Genomic DNA, 17,908 nt, shown 5'->3' on the forward strand with positions numbered 1-17,908 from the left:
ACTCCCAGCCCTCGTATATTATATGGGCCCACGGGGTGGATACGAAATGCTGTCTCCTGCTAATTCTTGCCCTTCTCTTCTGCTAATCTCTTTTGCTTTCAGCCAACCACTTATCCCCTCAAGCACTCAAGTGGCGAGAATACAGGAGAAAGAACCCGTTAGGGCCACCTGGATTGTCAGGGAGCCTAGACCGACGGCCACAGGAAGCTCGGCTGGCCCGAAGGAACCCCATCTTTGAGTTCCCTGGCTCCTTCAGTGCTGCTGGCCATCTGAACTATCGGCTGAATGGTGTGTGGGCCCGGTCCCCAGTGTACCCAGGGCAGGCTCTACTACAGCTGGGCAGGGCTAGAGAAGGGGTCAGTCCCAAAGGAACATGTCTCAGAGGGTATGAGGCACAGAACTGAACTGCAACTCTTAGAAGGAGAGTTGCTTGAGATTGATTTTTCTCTTCTTTCCAGGTCAAATAGTGAAGCCATTACCACTGACTTGCCCTGACTTCCAAGACCCCTTCTCCTTGACTGAGAAGCCTCCAGCTGAGTTTTGTCTGTCCCCAGATGGCAACTCAGAGGCCATTTCCATTGACCTGCTTCAGAAAAAAGGTGAATATTAAGCCCAGCTCAGGCCAGGAATTCTGTTGTCAGTACCTATTTATGCTTATTGCCCTGCTATCTAGCCCTCCAGAATATTTCCCTATCTTAGGACCCCAAGTGCTAGGAAGGAATTAACACAGGAATTGGGGCAAGAGATAGAAGTCCGTGCATTATGTATGACAAGCATGCATGAGTGCGTGAGGATCATTTATCAAATCCTTAAGAATCAGGCATCAGTCTCTTACCCCAGGGAGCTAAGTCGAGTGAGGAGACTGCCATGTCACAAATAAATGGCTGTGTGCTCTAATGCTCCAAGTACTAGAGGCCTAACAGCTTGGGCAAGCATGATGGTAACATCTACTAAGATATTGAGCAAGTAAGGGACCACTGGACTGGGAAAGAGCTGTTTCAGTGAGATGATGGGGAAAGAATTGAGCAGAATGTAGTTATGTCTTTTGGGTGGACAAGGAAGTTGAATTGATGACCGATGGCCTCTGTTCTCTGGGGGAAATAGAACCCAGGGCTTGAGACGAGGGGTGAAGATTTGGCAATGTGAGAGTATAGCAGAGGGTACCGCAAGTCACATATCCGAGAAATGCCCTTGTCCGTCACTGCTCTGAGTGGCCCTGGACTTTCTCTGGCAGCCACTAGCCTGGTTTCTCAGAGCAGAGAAGATGGGTAGTTAGCTTGATCCAGGACTGGAGTGAGAGGGTCTTGAAGAAGCAGTCACTGAGATGGGTCCACTGGTGGGGAAAACATTACAAGGCTTGAGAACTGGGCAAAACCAGGAAGGGGCCAGGGTCTAGTCCTCGGTAAGATGGGGACCCATGTACAGGGACAGAGAGAGATAGTGAACATTCCACCCCCTCCACTTCCACCAACGGCTCAGTTTCAATTGAGTTGCCCAGGGACTCACTTAGGAACGAATCATGGAATCCTTACTTGCAGGGCTAGTGAAGGCGGTTAACACTGCTGTGGACCTCATCGTGGCCCATTTTGGCACAAGCCGGGATCCTGGAGTGAAGGTAGGCAAGAACCTGTGGAGAGCTGAGGTCTACCTTGCTGATCCTCACCCATTCTGTGCTACCACCTTCTGCTCTCTTGCACCTAGAACCCAGAATTGGGTACATCGGGAAGGGAATCACAAGAAAAACATGCTGAGGTCTAAGAAAGTCAGGTCCAAGGCCAGGCCTCAGATGATTCCCTGTTCTTCTCTACTGCATCCACAGGCAAAGCTGGGGAACAGTTCTGTGAGCCCCAATGTGGGCCACCTGGTTCTGAAGTACCTGTGCCCCGCAGTCCAGGCTGTGCTGGAGGATGGGCTCAAGGCCTTTGTGCTAGATGTCATCATTGGGCAACGTAAGAACATGCCGTGGAGTGTGGTTGAGGCTTCCACACAGCTAGGTAAATGCTGGGGGGCAAGAGGAGGACCCTAGGCTGAGATTTGGATCCAGGAGACGGGGCATGTGACTGTGTACTCTGGCTTCCTCAGGCCCGTCCACCAAGGTCCTGCATGGCCTCTACAACAAGGTCAGCCAATTCCCAGAGCTCACCAGTCACACCATGCGTTTCAACGCCTTCATTCTCGGCCTACTCAAGTGAGTGTGTGGGGCAGCAAGAATGGCAAAGCAGACCTGCAGGATCTGCGGCCAGGGCCCAGGCTCACTTTCTCCCCATCCAGCTACAGCCTCTCTCATCAGGTCCCTGGTTTCCCACCACACCCACAACCCTCTGGCACTGATCAGCAACATGGTCTTTTGCTTTTATAAATCTGTATTCTGGTTTATTTGGAAATTAATCTGGTTCTCTGGATATTGTAAACCTTGAACCAGTCAATTCCAGCATGACTTCCAAATCTTGCCCACCATAAGTCTACCTTGAAATCCATATCATAGTATTCTTCATTCTCAAGTCTGGGCCTGGGTCATTCCCTTCGGGATGTGTACCCTACACTCTTACTCAGTAGCTGCCCTGACTTCTTGGGTCCTATGCAAACCAGCTCCATTCTAGAGGGAAGTCATTGGCTTGTGAAACACATGTTCACCACCCCTCCCCACAACATCCCCACTGACTTTCTTTAAAAAAAAAAAAAGATTATTTATCTATTCATGAGAGACACACCGGGGTGGGGAGGGCGGGGAAGCAGACTCCATGCAGGAAGGCCGACGTGGGGCTCCATCCTGGGTCTCCAGGATCCGGCCCTGGGCTGAAGGCAGCGCTAAACTGAGCCACCTGGGCCACCCCCCACTTTCCAGAACTATTTTACATGAAATGAACCAGTAGGGGCAACTGGGTGGCTCAGTCAGTTAAGCATCTGCCTTTGGCTCAGGTCATGATCTCAGGGTCCCCCCCTCAGGCTCTCTGTTCAGCGGGAAGCCTGCTTCTCCCTCTGCGTCTCCACCTGCTTGTGCTCTCTCTCTCTCTTCCTCTCTCAAATAAATACATCAAATCTTTTTAAAATTACAAACTTTTTTTTTTTTTTAATGATAGTCATTTACACACAGAGAAAGAGAGAGGCAGAGGGAGAAGCAGGCTCCATATGGGGAGCCCCACGCGGGACTCGATCCCAGGTCTCCAGGATTGCGCCCTGGGCCAAAGGCAGGCACTAAACCGCTGCGCCACCCAGGGATCCCAAAATACAAACATTTTTAATGAAGACAGTGTTTTGTGTCAGATAAGTAGATAAATGGTTTTTTGTTTTTTGTTTTTTTTTTAAAGAGCATCTGGGTGGCTCAGTGGTTGAGCATCTGCCTTTGGCTCAGGGCATGATCCTGGGGTCCTGGGATCAAGTCCCATGTCAGGCTCCCTGCAGGGAGCCTGCTTCTCCCTCTGCCTCTGTCTCTACCTCTCTCTCTCTCTCTCCCTCTCATGAATAAATAAAATCTTTTTTTTGTATTTTTTTTATTGGAGTTCGATTTGCCAACATATAGTGTAACACCCAGTGCTCATCCCACCAAGTGCCCCACTTAGTGCCCGTCACCCAGTCACCCCATCCCCCCACCCACCTCCCTTTCCACTACCCCTTCTTCATTTCCCAGAGTTAGGAGTCTCTCATGTTTAGCCACCCTCTCTGATTTTTCTCACTCATTTTCTTAAAAAAAAATAATAACTAAAAAAAAAAATGAACCAGGTAGCATCCCTGCCATTGAAAGAAAATGTTCACCTATGTCTCAGCCCTATGTCTGAGCCCCTTTCTCCTTTGTACCTTATCATCTGGCTGTTTCCACACAAGATTCAGCTCTCTCTACCTATTTCCTACAGCATCCGGTCCCTGGAGTTCTGGTTTAATCACCTCTATAACCACGAAGGTAAGGCCCGAAACACTGCTCTCTGTTGCAAATTCAATATAGGCCAGACTTCAGGGGCTTAGAAGAGGGAGGCACAGCTCTGTAGAGATGGTAGAGGTGGGGAGGGCAACCACCCAAGCTTTTTTGTCTTCAGAGTGTGGGCTTCCACCCCAGTCTTCCCCCAGCTTCTACTTATGTTAGAGTTTTGGAGTCAGCAGGATACTCAGGCAATCTGGAAGCCAGGGTGGCCCGGAACCACCCCCCACACCTCTCCCCTGAACTTAGGGCCACCACTTAGGGTAGCAGAGGTCATGAGGCAGCCTCCGTTGCAGTGGAGCACACCTGAGTGTCCAGCAGCTCTGCCGGGGCGGCCTCTGGGGGGCCCGTTCCAGGCCAGGGTCTGCTTCTCTGTGGGGCTCAGGCCCTCTCTCCTGCTCCCCTAGATATCATCCAGACCCACTACCAACCGTGGGGCTTCCTGAGTGCAGCGCACACCGTGTGCCCCGGCCTCTTCGAGGAGCTGCTGCTGCTGCTACAGCCCCTAGCCCTGCTGCCCTTCAGCCTTGACTTGCTGTTCCAGCACCGGCTCCTGCAAAGTGGGCAGCAGCAGCGGCAGCACAAGGAGCTGCTGCGGGTGTCCCAGGACCTGCTGCTGTCTGCGCACTCAACACTGCAGCTGGCCCGGGCCAGGGGCCAGGAGGGGCCGGGAGACGTGGACAGGGCGGTCCACGGGGAGCGGGTGAAGGGGGTGGGCGCCCCTGAAGGTGGAGAGGACGAGGAGGAAGACGAGACAGAAGAGGCGGCAGAGGCTGCAGGGGGCTCAGGGCGCGGCAGGTGGGCCCGAGGCGGGCAGGCCGGCTGGTGGTACCAGCTCATGCAGAGCTCCCAGGTCTACATCGACGGCTCCACTGAGGGCTCTAGGTTCCCCCGTGGGGGCACCAGTAGCAGCATTGAGAAAAAGAAAGGGGCCGGAGGCGGGGGACCACCCCCGCGAGAGGGAGTCGTCGAGGGGGCAGAGGCCTGCCCTGCCCCGGAGGAGACCCTCGGCCGGGACAGGGGCTGGCCCTTCTGGATGGGGAGCCCCCCTGATTCTGTGCTGGCTGAGCTGAGGCGCAGCCGGGAGAGGGAGGGGTCCACTGCCCCCCCAGCAGAAAATGAGGAAGGAGCCTCAGAGCCTTCCCCTGGGGGCATCAAGTGGGGACATCTCTTTGGCTCCCGAAAGGCTCAGCGGGAGACCCGGCCCACAAACAGGTGAGAGGCAGCCCGTGGTGTGGATGGAGGGATTTGGGGAGCCTGATTAAGCCAGGGCACGGATAGATAGAGCCCTGGCTGCTCTCCCCTAGGCTCCCCTCCGACTGGCTGAGCCTGGACAAGTCCATGTTCCAACTAGTGGCACAGACAGTGGGTGCCCGCCGAGATCCGGAGCCCAAGGAGAGCCTGCAGGACCCACACTCTCCAGTCTTGCCGTCCAAGCCTCCGTGGTAAGCCCAGGAAGACAGGACTGGGGGGCTGGGTTTGGCTTTGGGTGGGGTTTCTCTGACCTCCATTTGTTGTTTCCCCAGCGAGGTGAAGGCACTGTGCCATCATCTGGCCACAGGCCCTGGACAGCTGAGCTTCCACAAGGGAGATATCCTACGAGTGCTGGGGCCAGCTGGAGGAGACTGGCTGCGCTGCAGCCGTGGCCCTGACACCGGCCTGGTGCCTCTGGCCTATGTGACCTTGACCCCAACTCCAAGTCCAACCCCTGGAAGCAGCCAAAACTGAGGCCCTGTGCATGCTGGTGGCCTCAGGGACCCTCATAACCCCTGACTTGGAGCCTGAGAGCCCTTCCCAAGCCCTCTGGCTTGGCCACAGAGAGTAGACTGAGAGCTGGGGGCCATACATCCCTGTGCTCAGTGTTAATTACTCCCCATTAACTGTCCCAGTGACCTCATCCAGACCTCCACCCAGGAAAGGAGGGAAGGGATGCAGCACTGGGCTGCCAGGATTTCCCTGGCCCATCTGGGCCAGCCCCTCCATAGATATGGATAAGCACTTCCCTATGAAGGGAGGTGACCAGAGACCCATTTGCAGGGTTCCCTAGGCCAGGTGATGAGGAGGAAAGGTGACAGTATTGGGGCCAGCTCCCTAAGCCCCCAAATGTAAATAAGCTGTGGCCAGTGCCTGGTGGTCAGAAGAGGGAGGAGGAGCCCAGGCTTCTGTTTATGTATTTATTTATTTATTTATTACACCTATTAATAAAAAAGGTGCTCGGCCTCCAAACCATTTCTCTTTGTGCCTCCCCCTCCACCCTCGGGCCCAGCTCTCTTCCTTCCAAAAGGATGTCTGGGATAGGAAGAAAGAGAAGAGAGACTTTGGAGTCCAGGTACCTACACCAGGAGCTGCTTCTGGAGGGTGGTGAGACCTAGTGCATCATGGGTGAGATGCCCATATGTGCGCCCGAACTGGAACTTATATCCTGTATGGACAAGAGTCTGTCACTTGTAGCCAGTGGTGTGGAGAGCCATTTTTTTTTTTCTCAGCTAGTGCCTAAGCCCTCCGAAATCTGGTCCCAACTTCGCAGTGTGAGCTCTTTCTCTGCCCAGTGAGAAAGCTGAACTACATGATCCAAGCCGCCCCCCCCCCCCATACCTATTAGTTCCAGCCCCTAAAACCACTTTCACCCATTCCACACACAAAAATATTCCAGTCCCCTCTGGGGCTATCCATACCTGGCACATAGCCCCCATAATTAGGTAAAAGGCCCAGGTCCTGAGGGTAGGTCCTAGAAAGTGGAGGGAGATGGCTGGGATCCTTCTGGGGTCTGTCCCCTGAGTACATCTGTCCAAATTCCTGCAATGCCCGGCTGGTGAGCACAGGAAAGCTGGAGCCGAAGAGGAAGCGGGCACGGGGCACATAACCAGTGAAGCCTGGGGGGATGGGAACACTGAGTCAGGACCTCCTGGGGGCCTCCCCCTGTCTTTGATCATCCCCTATTTCTCACCTGGCATGAAGAACTTGCGAGGATCTTTGTCATCCATGGAATAGGGGGAAGCCTTGTGAGGAGAAGTCGGCAGAGAAAAAATAAGGCTATAAGATTCAGCCCCTGCTCTAACAGAAGCTCCCTGGATGGTAGAGCTGGCAGTCAAGCCCACATCCCCTGTACCCCCAGCCATGCTACTCATGGCCACCCTAGGCCTGGCCACACAGAGGTTGACTCCCCACTTCACCCCCGCCCCTGCATTCCTTCCAGCCTTCTTGGTCTCACTTGTTCTGTCTCTTGCCCCAGCTCTGGCTCCTTCTCTGCCTCTCGCTCTGGCTCCAGCTTTGGCTCTTGGTCTTTCTCCACATCTTTTGTACCGTTGGCCTCCCTTGGCGGCTCTGGACTCCCTTGTCCCCCAGACCACCGTGTGAAATCATTTAGAGCCTCAGCCCAGACCTGGCTGCAGTTCTTGGCAAAGATGAACTGTGCCTGGGGTACAAAACCTAGGTGGGAGGGGGCCAGGAAGATTCCGATCAGTGTTTGGGGTACCCATTCTGGGCTGGGAACACCTGTTCAGACTGTCCGTACATACCTGTGTACCCAGGGATCATGCCGGAGCTGAGCCTTTCATGCCGGCGCCTGACAGGCAGCCTTCTCCTGGGAACCTCAGGAGACGCTGGTGGCCGGATGGGAGGCAGAAGTGTGCGATGGGCAGGGGGCCAGGCTAGGCCAGGAAATCCTCGAAGTAGCTGACCGGTCATTTGCCCATAGGTCTGGCCCATGCTGAACCGAAGTAGGGGGCAGTGTCCAGTGTACCTGTGGCACAGGACTCACCCACTCACCTCTAGACTCCCCCCACTCCATCACCCCCAGAGATAGGAACAGAGACCTCTGAAGGCCTGATTTTTTTCAAGATTCAGCTGTGCATATATGTGGAGCAGCCATTTCCCAGTTCTCTGGGTTTTCAACCCTTCCCCTCTGCTGTCACCCTGTTACCATGGAGAAGACAACACAGAGCTTCATGGCAGGCCCAGCTACCACCATCCCCTTGCTCTTCCTTTTCCATCCAACACCATAAGTATCTCAGCCCAGGGTGTACCACACCAGTTTGTGTACTGGCCCCCAAGGTCTGGGTGGCACAACCCTCATGGCCTTATACCCCTATTCCCAGAAGCAAGCAGGGGTGTGCTCTGGGTAGAAGTCTTACCCCGGGATATAATGAGCATTCTGAGGGTTCAGCCCTGGTATGGAGGTGCTGGCCACAGCCATGGGAATCCAGGCAGTTCCTTTGTTACCCTTGGAGCGGGAGCTGTAGGCTGTGTGTACTGTGTCCAGGGCTGTGGGGCGGAGCCAGAGGCAGGAGGTGGTACCAAGGGAAGAGAGGGGAGGAGGCGCTAGTGAAGTAACTGCCAGGGCCAATGGCAGCAGAACAGAAGGTGGGGGACCTCACTGGTTTGTGAGCTCCAGAACTACTTGCAGTAGACCATGTGGGGGCAGGGACAAGACTGAGTGTGGCCTTCCTGTTCCAGGGAGCAAAGGAAGCCCTAAGGTGAGAGATGGGAGGACAACCCTTCCTTCTTAAACCCCCTCCTGAAGACACATGGGTGCTGCTCTTTGTGTTGGTTGAAAGTGACAAAGTTCCTGGGAAAAGCGGGTCTCTGAGGGGAGCCAGAGGGAGGTGACTGAGAGAAAAAGGAACCTAGAGACTTTTAAGCAGTGACATTCAGTTTATTTCCAATCATTTAATTTGACAAGCATCATTTATTGAATACTCACGATCATCTGGATTATCATCCAACAAATAATGCCATGCTCTGCGAGGCAGAAAAGCTAAGCTCCACATGACTTCAGCCAAGTCATGTAGTATCTCTGAACTTTTTACAAAGTGCAGATACTAGGATTTATCTCACTACTGTTCTGAGGCTCAAATTAGCATATACAAATGTGTTTTGTAACAGTCAAGACCATGAAGTGAGAAAGGGGAGGTTGGAGGGGAAAAAGCACAGAAGGTCACACCGTCATGGGCTCCTACTAGCTTGTGGCCTTGAGCCAACCTTACCTTCTCTGAGCAGGCAACTTAACTTCCGCTGAATGTCCGGAATGCCTGCGTGACTCACCTGTTGAGCGTCTGCCTTCGGCTCAGGGCGTGATCCCAGATCCAGGATCCAGTCCCACATCAGGCTCCTTACAGGAAGCCTGCTTCTCCCTCTGTCTGTGTCTCTGCCTCTCTCTGTCTCTCCTGAATAAAATCTTAAAAAAAAAAAACTTTCTGAATGTGACTTCCCTAAACTTGAACGTAAGATTAAAATAACCTAACCTACCAGGGTGCTGTTAAGGATAAAGTCAGTATGGGAAAGAATTTACTCAGGACCTGGCACTCAGCTACTAAAGTTTTCTTCCCTATTGTCTAATATTTTCTCTAAGCTTCTAACACATATGGGAGATCTGTGAATGGTTAGTAAATTCAGCGGATATGGATTTTCTTACTGTGAGAGTTCAAGGAAAGGAAGACGGTAATACTGGGTTTTAAGACTAGGGGACAAATTAGAATTTGTTAAGAAAACAATTCAGGGGGTGCCTGCCTGACTCACTTGGTAGCGCATGCAACTCTTGAGTTCAAGCCCCACACTGGCTACAAGAGCTTAATTTAAAAAAATTTAAAAAAAATTAAAAAAAAGGAAAAGAAAAAACAATTCTAGTTGTTTTTCTAAGGGCAGAGAGGTACGGACCAGAAAGAAGAGCTCTCAGAGAAGGAGGAACATGACTGGAACTCAACTCTGAGGCTGAGTCAAGGCCAGCTCCTTGAGCCTTGACTTGAAGAGCCTCTGCTCTTCTCCCCACTTGAGTGTGACATGCCCAGGCTGACCAAGCGTGTGTCACTGACCTGCAGATTGCACAGGAGCACTGGGCCCCAAGGAATACATTTCACGTTCCTCACTGTTCTGCCAATGGTGGCCTTGGCATGTGTTATTTAGAGTGACAGTTGTAGACTTGGCTCACTCTTAGGGATAAATGCTAGATGGAGATGGGAACTGCAGGGAGAGCACAGAAAAGCAGCAGTGTGTCAAGGTTAACAAGCTAGACTTTTGGATTCTGTAACAGACACTGCTGGTTACACACAGCATGCCTATTTCCTACCCCCATCTCCTTTCTTCCTACAGAACCTTAATGTTGTTCTATGGAGCAGCCAGGAATTTGAGGGAAGCTTGGAGCCAGCCCTAGGAATGAGTATTGATTAGTCTGAGCCCACCCTAGTGGTCCTGTTCCCCTTGCCAGTGATTAGTGAGGCATGGGCTTATGGCATTCCAGACAATAAAGGGAGGTCTGCCAGGATAAGACAGGGTCCTCAGAAAAGTAAGCAAGTTAAAATGCCCTTTAAAAAGATGCATGAGGGGATCCCTGGGTAGCTCAGTGGTTTGGCGCCTGCCTTTGGCCCAGCTTGGTCAAGCATGTGACTTGATTTTGGCTCAGATCATGATCTCAGGGCAGCCCGGGTGGCTCAGCAGTTTGGCGCCGCCTTCAGCCCAGGGCCTAATCCTGGAGACCCAGATCGAGTCCCACGGTCGGCTTCCCTGCATGGAGCATGCTTCTCCCTCTGCCTGTGTCTCTGCCTCTCTCTCTCTCTCTGTGTCTCTCATGAATAAATAAATAAAATCTTTAAAAAAAAAAAAAAAGATCATGATCTCAAGGTCGTGAGATCAAGCCCAGCATCAGGCTCCATGCTCAGTTCAGAGTTTGCCTAAGACTATCTCTCCCTCTCCCCGACAAATAAATAAATAAATCATTTTTTTAAAAAGCATGACAAGGGATCCCTGGGTGGCTCCACGGTTTAGTGCCTGCCTTTGGCCCAGGGCGTGATCCTGGAGTCCCGGGATCGAGTCCTGCATCAGGCTCCCTGCATGAAGCCTGCTTCTCCCTCTGCCTGTGTCTCTGCCTGTGTATGTGTGTGTGTGTGTGTGTGTGTGTGTGTCTCATGAATAAATAAATTCAAAATAAATAAATAAATAAATTCTTAAAAAAAAAAAAAAGCATGACAAATTAGAAAGATGGACACAGAGGAATGATGTCCTTTCCTGCCTCTAGAATTTCTATGGATGTGATAACAGAACTTTGGTGGGCATCATGAAATCTTGTAGAAAGCTAGGCTAACCTGGGAACAAAGCCTGAATACAGCAAGAATGGATGATAGAGTAGAAAGGCCTGGGTCCTTGATGAGCCACTGAATTAACCAACCTTTTTATATGAAATAATTTTATTATTGTTAAGGCCAATTAAGTTATATTTTACTTGGAGCCCAACACATCATAATATAAAAATAAAAACAAATGGGATCCCTGGGTGGCCCAGGGCATGATCCTGGAGTCCCAGGATCGAGTCCCACATCAGGCTCCCTGCATGGAGCCTGCTTCTCTCTCTCTCTATCTCTCACTCTCTCTTTCTCTGTCTCTCATGAATAAATGGAATCTTTAAAAAATGATATTAAAATAAAATAAAAATAAACAACAAAAACAAAATCCTAGCTTCATGAGAGATAAGGACCTAGACCATATTCATCTCATGGAGCCTCATTCTCTTATCCATAAAATGGGGACACTAATGTTACTGCTTCATTGAGTAGGACAAAATAGCATAAGATAGTAGCACGAGATGATACATAAAGAGCAACTGGCCCAGTGTCTAGCTGATGTTAAGTGCTAACTAAATAGTAATTCCTAGTGTTTGGTTGGGATTTGGTGGGAATGGGAGGAAGGGGAAGGGCTGAGGACAGTAACAGAATTTGGGGGTTCAGGGGAAAGCATGTGAAGCTGAGAAATTGAAAGGTCAGTGTGAAAGTGGGTTATAGACTAGAATGTAGAGACTAGAACAAATTCTGTAGAACTGACCACGGTAATTAGAATCCGTGTGTGAATTAGTACAAGGTAGGAAACAGGCCACAATTAGTTTAGATTTGTGTTGATGAAGAAACCGTCCACTCCTTTTATGAAATGGCCTGTAACTATTGTTTCCATCTGTGTAAACAATATTTCTAAGACCCTGAAGAGGGATCCCTGGGTGGCTCAGCAGTTTAGCACCTGCCTTCGGCTCAGGGCATGATCCTGGGGTCCTGGGATCGAGTCCCGCGTCGGGCTCCCTGCATGGAGCCTGCTTCTCCCTCTGCCTCTCTGTCTCTCATGAATAAATAAATAAAATCTAAAAAAAAAAAAAAAAAAAAAGACCCTGAAGATCCAAAAAGTGTTTTAACCTGGGTAAGAAGTGAAAGAACTAGCTGAGGGGTCCACAGGAATGCTCATTGCCTCTGTGCCCCCTATTCTAGGGGACAGTCACCATGGCAACCCAGCCCCAGCTTGCTCCTGGGGGAGCCACACAGCCAATGCTGGTGGAGAGAAGGTTTCACTGGGATTACACCAGTAACCCCACAAAATGGGGGTCTAGTTAGGAAAGCCACGACGGTGCCCTGACCATTCCACACAACCTGTGAGGTCTCCGAAACAGCAGTCTGTAACTTTCTGTGGTTCTGCCTTTGATCCTGACCAGGAATTGCTATAAAATTCCATATATGTACAAATAACAAATTATATTGTATAACTGAAACTAATGTTACATTAGTTTCAACTATATCTCAATTTTTAAAAACCAATCAGAATATTTATCAAAAAAAATTTTCAGATGGATCCCACATCAGTCTATAAAACAATACTGGGCAAGCATAAATACCCTCAATGAATGAAGATGAATAAAAAGAAAATCATGGAGTCCTTGAAAAAAATTCCTCAGACAAAGAGACCACCAAAAGTGAAACAAGATGTGAAAAGAATAAACTCCAAAAGATTACATACAACATAACACCTTTTTAATTAAAATAATTGGACACAATGATTCAATAATTCCACTTCTGGGAATTTACCCAAAGACAATGAAAATATTAATTCAAAAGATATCTGCACCCCAATCTATGTTCATTGCAGCATTATTTACAGTAGCCAAGATATGGAAGCAATCTAAGTGTCCACTGATAGATGAATAAGAAGATGTGCTGTATATATATATATATGTATATATACATACACACACACAGTGGAATGTTACTCAGCCATAGAAAAAGAATGAAATCTTGCCATTTGCAAAAACCTGGATACATCTAGAGGTATTATACTAAGTGAAGTAAGTCAGACCGAGAATGACAAATGCCACATGATTTCCCTTATATGTGGAATCTAAAAAACAAAACAAATGAATGAACAAACAGAAATAGATTCATAAATATAGAGAACAAAGTGGTAGTAGCCAGAGAGGAGGGGTGAAAGAGGCCAACAGAAATACACAGAAAGGGGGAGATGCAACAAAACTACATTAAAAGGAAAGCAAGGTAATGATGAGCCTGAGTTTCAGATGCCTACCTACCTCACAGGGAGTGAGACAAAATGGGAAGAGGAAAAAAAAAAAAAATGGGAAGAGGGACCATACAGTTAGGTGTATGTTATTGTCGAGTCTCAGTTTTTGTTTGAGATAGTGGCTTCATAAATGCTTATTATTATACATTAATAATTAAAGCAGGACCAATGATGAGACTGTACCATAAACCAAGGATTATACCCAAATCTGGGCATTTGACATCCAAGAGGTAGGGTGGAGATGGGAGGAATCTAAGTGGAAATGACCAGAAACAGTGGTACTGACTGGTAGATTTTAATATACCCTCAAAATATTAAAAAGGAATACCAGAAACTGAATAAAGACAAATTATTAGCTATACACAGGGATCTTTAAAAACTGGTTATATAGCCTAGTCCTGACAAGAGCATGCGACAAATAGCCCAGGTTTGGGAAAATCACTTCAAGTCTCTGAGCCACATCTCTAAAATGAAAGAGACGTACTGGATGGTTATTAAGACTCTAGTTCTGGGGCACCTGGCTGGCTCAGTCAGTGGAGCATGCGACTCTCAATCTGAGGTTGTGAGTTTGAGCCTCTTGTTGAGTGTGAAGACTACTTAAAAATAAAATCTTAAAAAAAATAAAAATAAAAATAAATAAAATCTTAAAAAAAAAAAAAAAAACCTTTCCAACTCTGACTCCTTTCTCTATTTGCCAGTGCAAATGTTTTAGGGGCTTAAAAAAACCACATTTTCAAAAAAATAACAAACTTTTTTTTTAAATAACAAACTTTGACATGCTTTCAGAGTCATTTCTAAATGCAACTATATTTGTAAAGTTCCATACAGTTTCAATGATCTTTAAAATGTGCATTTTCCTCCTAGGATGCAGTTCCAATTGAATCTTATTCAACTATAAGTTTTCCTGAAAATAGGCCAACTATCTGGATATCACTGCTCTGAGCACAGAGGATGGATCAAAGCAAAGGAACTGGCACAGTCTCCTTCTGGCCTTTTTACATGTATAATATTCTTCAAATCCACAAGGATCAACATTAATTTATTCAGTCCACTAACATATTGAACATTTCTGCCAGGCAATTACCTTCTGATGAATACAGAGATGAATAGATTAATTAATAGATGAAATCCTGACCTCAGTGATTTTACAATTTTAAAGAAGAGACAGAGGTACAGAGAAAATCAAAACACAGTAAATGCCACAATGGAGATTTATTTAAACAAAAATATTACCTTTTAGGGTGCCTAGGTGGCTCAAATCAGTTAAGCACCTGACTTTTGATCTCAGCTCAGGTCTTGATCTCAGGGCCAGGAGTTCAAGCTCCACATTAGGCTCCATGCCAGGCCTGGAGTCTACATTTAAATTAAAAAAAAAAAAAAAAAAAAAAAACAGGGACCCCTGGGTGGCCCAGCAGTTGAGCATCTGCCTTTGGCTCAGGGTGTGATCCCTGGGATCAAGTCCTGCATTGGGCTTCCTGCATGGAGCCTGCTTCTCCCTCTCCCTGTGTCATGGAGGCTGCTTCTCCCTCTGCCTACGTCTCTGCCTCTCTCTCTGTGTCTCTCATGAATAAATAAATAAAATATATATTTTTTAATTCTACCTTATAACAAGCCACAAAGAAAAATCTCAAAAATCCTAACGAGCACAAAATAATCAAGCCACATTTTCTCACACAAACTTGTAAATGAAAAATAAAAATTAGGTTAAACAAACAAAAACACAAACACTATGACTTTTTAAATTTTATTTTATTTAAGTAGGCTCCTCCCCCCGCAGTATGGGGCTTAAACTCATGACCCTGAGGTCAAGAGTCACATGCTCCACCAACTGAGCCAGCCAGATACCTCGAAGACATTTTTTAAATGCCTTCTTAAATGATTCTTGGGGCAAAGAAAAAAAGCATGATTACACACCATCACTTAGAGATAAATAACAAGTGAGAATTCAATCAAAGCTGAATTCAGAGGCAATTTTTTTAAAGATGTATTTATTTGAGAGTGAGCAAGCTAATGTGGGGAGGGACAGAGGGAAAGGGAGAGACTCTTAAGCAGATTCCCCAATGAACAAGTATCTGTTTTGGGGTTCTATCCCAGGACCCCGAGATCATGACCTGAGCAGAAATCAAGAGTCAGACGCTTAGCCAGCTGAGCCCCTTCAGAGGCCATTTTTAGCCTCAAGTGCATACTGACATCACGACTAAGAACACAGGCTTCTATCTGAAAGTCTCACTTACTAGCTGTACAACCTTGGGTAAACTGGTAGACCTCCCTGGATGTCTTTTCCTTTCATCTATAAAATCCTTAAGTAAGGATTAACTTCAATGGTACAAGTAAAGCAGGGTTGCTGGCACCTAATAAACTGTTGATAATATTGCTTAATAAGCATTCCAGTGGGAGTAGGGTTTGTGACAACAAACAACTGTCTGCTCTCCTGGCCCAAGTACAGGAACAGGGTCAAGAGTGAGAGGAAGAGAGATTATCTTAAAGATGAATTTGATGTACCCACAGCAAGAACTGTACAGCCTACTTGGTGGCTTCATGGAAACTGGAATTGAGAAACTTGAAAGCTGATAGGAGCTAAGGCAGTTTTTTTTTCACTTGTTCCTCCCTAGGGCCACATGCTTCTCTCTGCAAATTTGCTTACTTTTCTCTCTCTCTCCCCCTCATTCTCTCGCTCGATCCACAATCTGTCTCTCCCTTTCCCAAATGGATTTATCTGCCACCATGAGTTTCTATTCCCTCATAATTTCAGTGTGCTTGTGGCTCATCAGGAAATGAGCTCCTCTTCCCCCCACCATCTCTATAACAGTGATTTCTTAAGCAAGGATTTGCTTCAGAATTACCTAGAGTGTTGTTTCTAAACATATTCATGGCTGGCCCCATCCAGGTTATTCTGGGAATTAGGGCCCTGGTATACATTTTTTTAAACTTTTTTAATTTAGGAAAAAAAAATCAACCTACAGAAAAATCTCAATAAAAATAAAACCTAAAAAAACAAAACAAAACAAAACAAAAAAACACCAAAAACCTTTACGAGGCGCCTGAGTGGCTCAATCAATTAAACGTCTGCCTTCGACTCAGGTCATGATCTCAGGGTCCTGGGACTGAGCCCACATCAGGCTCCCTGCTCAGTGGGGAGTCTGCTTCTCCCTCTGCTCACCGCCCCCTAGCTCATGCCCATTCTCTCTCTCCCCCCCTCCCTCTCTGTCTCTCTCAAAAATAAATAAAATATTTTAAAAATGTATAACCTTTACCGAGATTTACCAATTGTTAACATTTTGCAGCTTGGAAGTAAGATTCCATGTGCCCAGGAAGAAAGGAGAAGCAGATATAGATGAATACTGATAGCTATACCACCTCTGTCTCTAAAGCCTGGCCTCACAGCAGATAAGTTGGCTGCCCTTACCAATCAGCTGTGCTGAAGGAGGCAGGAGGTCATGTGCTGCAGACTGTGATGACTTCAGCAGAATAGGCTACAGACAGACTAGCCAGGTAAACAAGTCTAAAACCAACTAACTAAATTAGCTAATAAATAGTCAACTCAAGAAGCTAGAAAAAGAGGAACATCATAAGCTAAGGAAAAGGAGGAAAAATTTATGAAGCTAACAATAGACACCGATAGATCAGAAATCAGAAAAAAACAATAGAAATGATTTTTCTAAGAGCTGTTTTTTAAAAAAGACAACATAGCAAACTACTGGCACAGCTAGCCAAAAGAAAAGACTACACAAACCCCCTAAGTGTCATGAGGAAGTGGCTAAAAACATAGTCACACAGGAATTATTTTAATTATAAAAGAATACTAAGTGAAATTCCATGTAACTAAACCAAAAGTCTCAGTGCAATTAATATTGTCTGGGAAAATATAAATCAAAACCCAAAATGAGGGACGCCTAGGTGGCTCAGCAGTTGGCGTCTGCCTTTGACACAGGGCGTGATCCTGGAGTCCTGGGATCAAGTCCCACATCGGGCTTCATGCATGGAGCCTGCTTCTCCCTCTGCCTGTGTCCCTGCCTCTCTCTGTGTGTGTCTCATGAATAAATAAAATCTTAAAAAAGAAAAAAGATACAGAACATCTGAATAAATAGACATAGAAGAACCTGAAAAAGTGGTCAAAGTAGATGCCCCCTACCAAAAGACCCACATCACACTTAATTTACCTACTTAGTATTTACATAATTCAAGGCCTGGCATATTCAAGACCTGGCAACCACACTTAAGTTATACAGATGAAAAATCCTAAATAAAACATCAAACCAGGGAGATAGCAAATAGCAGGATGCTTGTCTGTTCTCCTCCAATCCAATGGTATAGATACCACTAAATGATCATGGCCCTCTTTCTGCAAGTTTCTGGAAGATAGTATAACTTGAGTGATTTCTGCCAAAGGCTCAGCATAAAGGAGAGCTGGCCATTAAGGGCAGATACTTTATCTATTTTGTTCACAAGTGTATCTCTAGCATGAAGCACAGCTGTCTGGCATATAATATGAGCTAAACAAAACCCAGCAATATTGTAAAGGAATAATATATATTAAGATTAGTAATATTGGGCAGCCCCAGTGGCGCAGCGGTTTAGCGCCGCCTGCAGCCCAGGGTGTGATCCTGGAGACCCCGGGATCGAGTCCCACATCGGGCTCCCTGCATGGAGCCTGCTTCTCCCTCTGCCTGTGTTTCT

The 17,908-nt window shown here is 47.4% G+C and overlaps 2 protein-coding genes across 11 annotated transcripts in view; one reads left to right on the plus strand and one right to left on the minus strand.

The window, feature by feature from the left end:
* Window positions 1–6,139, plus strand: part of RUSC2 (RUN and SH3 domain containing 2) — a 70,324-nt gene extending 64,185 nt beyond the window's left edge. For 8 of the 9 annotated variants that reach the window (XM_077912433.1, XM_077912426.1, XM_077912434.1 and 5 more), the window contains 9 exons: window positions 103–288; window positions 459–599; window positions 1,539–1,615; window positions 1,820–1,994; window positions 2,083–2,188; window positions 3,852–3,898; window positions 4,321–5,128; window positions 5,221–5,358; window positions 5,440–6,139. In XM_077912433.1, coding sequence (XP_077768559.1) covers window positions 103–288; window positions 459–599; window positions 1,539–1,615; window positions 1,820–1,994; window positions 2,083–2,188; window positions 3,852–3,898; window positions 4,321–5,128; window positions 5,221–5,358; window positions 5,440–5,641 — 1,880 coding nt within the window. In that variant the 3' untranslated portion in view covers window positions 5,642–6,139. The remainder of the gene's footprint in view (window positions 1–102; window positions 289–458; window positions 600–1,538; window positions 1,616–1,819; window positions 1,995–2,082; window positions 2,189–3,851; window positions 3,899–4,320; window positions 5,129–5,220; window positions 5,359–5,439) is intronic. The other variant, XM_077912435.1, reaches the window with a different exon arrangement.
* Window positions 5,876–17,775, minus strand: CIMIP2B (ciliary microtubule inner protein 2B). Of its 2 annotated transcripts, XM_077912454.1 has the most exons (9): window positions 14,465–17,775; window positions 9,724–9,871; window positions 8,957–9,089; window positions 8,047–8,176; window positions 7,432–7,655; window positions 7,125–7,342; window positions 6,861–6,912; window positions 6,589–6,786; window positions 5,876–6,335 (listed from the first exon to the last, which is right to left on the minus strand). In XM_077912454.1, the coding sequence occupies exons 4-9, from the start codon at window positions 8,106–8,108 to the stop codon at window positions 6,247–6,249; spliced, it is 843 nt and encodes a 280-aa protein (XP_077768580.1). In that variant the 5' UTR covers window positions 8,109–8,176; window positions 8,957–9,089; window positions 9,724–9,871; window positions 14,465–17,775; the 3' UTR covers window positions 5,876–6,246. The 2 variants fall into 2 exon arrangements, with proteins under 2 accessions (XP_077768580.1, XP_077768579.1); XM_077912453.1 differs by lacking the exon at window positions 14,465–17,775 and having other exon boundaries at window positions 9,724–11,896.
* Window positions 17,776–17,908: the final 133 nt, after the last annotated feature.

The sequence above is a fragment of the Canis aureus genome, chromosome 10 (assembly GCF_053574225.1).
Source record: "Canis aureus isolate CA01 chromosome 10, VMU_Caureus_v.1.0, whole genome shotgun sequence".
NCBI lineage: Eukaryota > Metazoa > Chordata > Mammalia > Carnivora > Canidae > Canis > Canis aureus.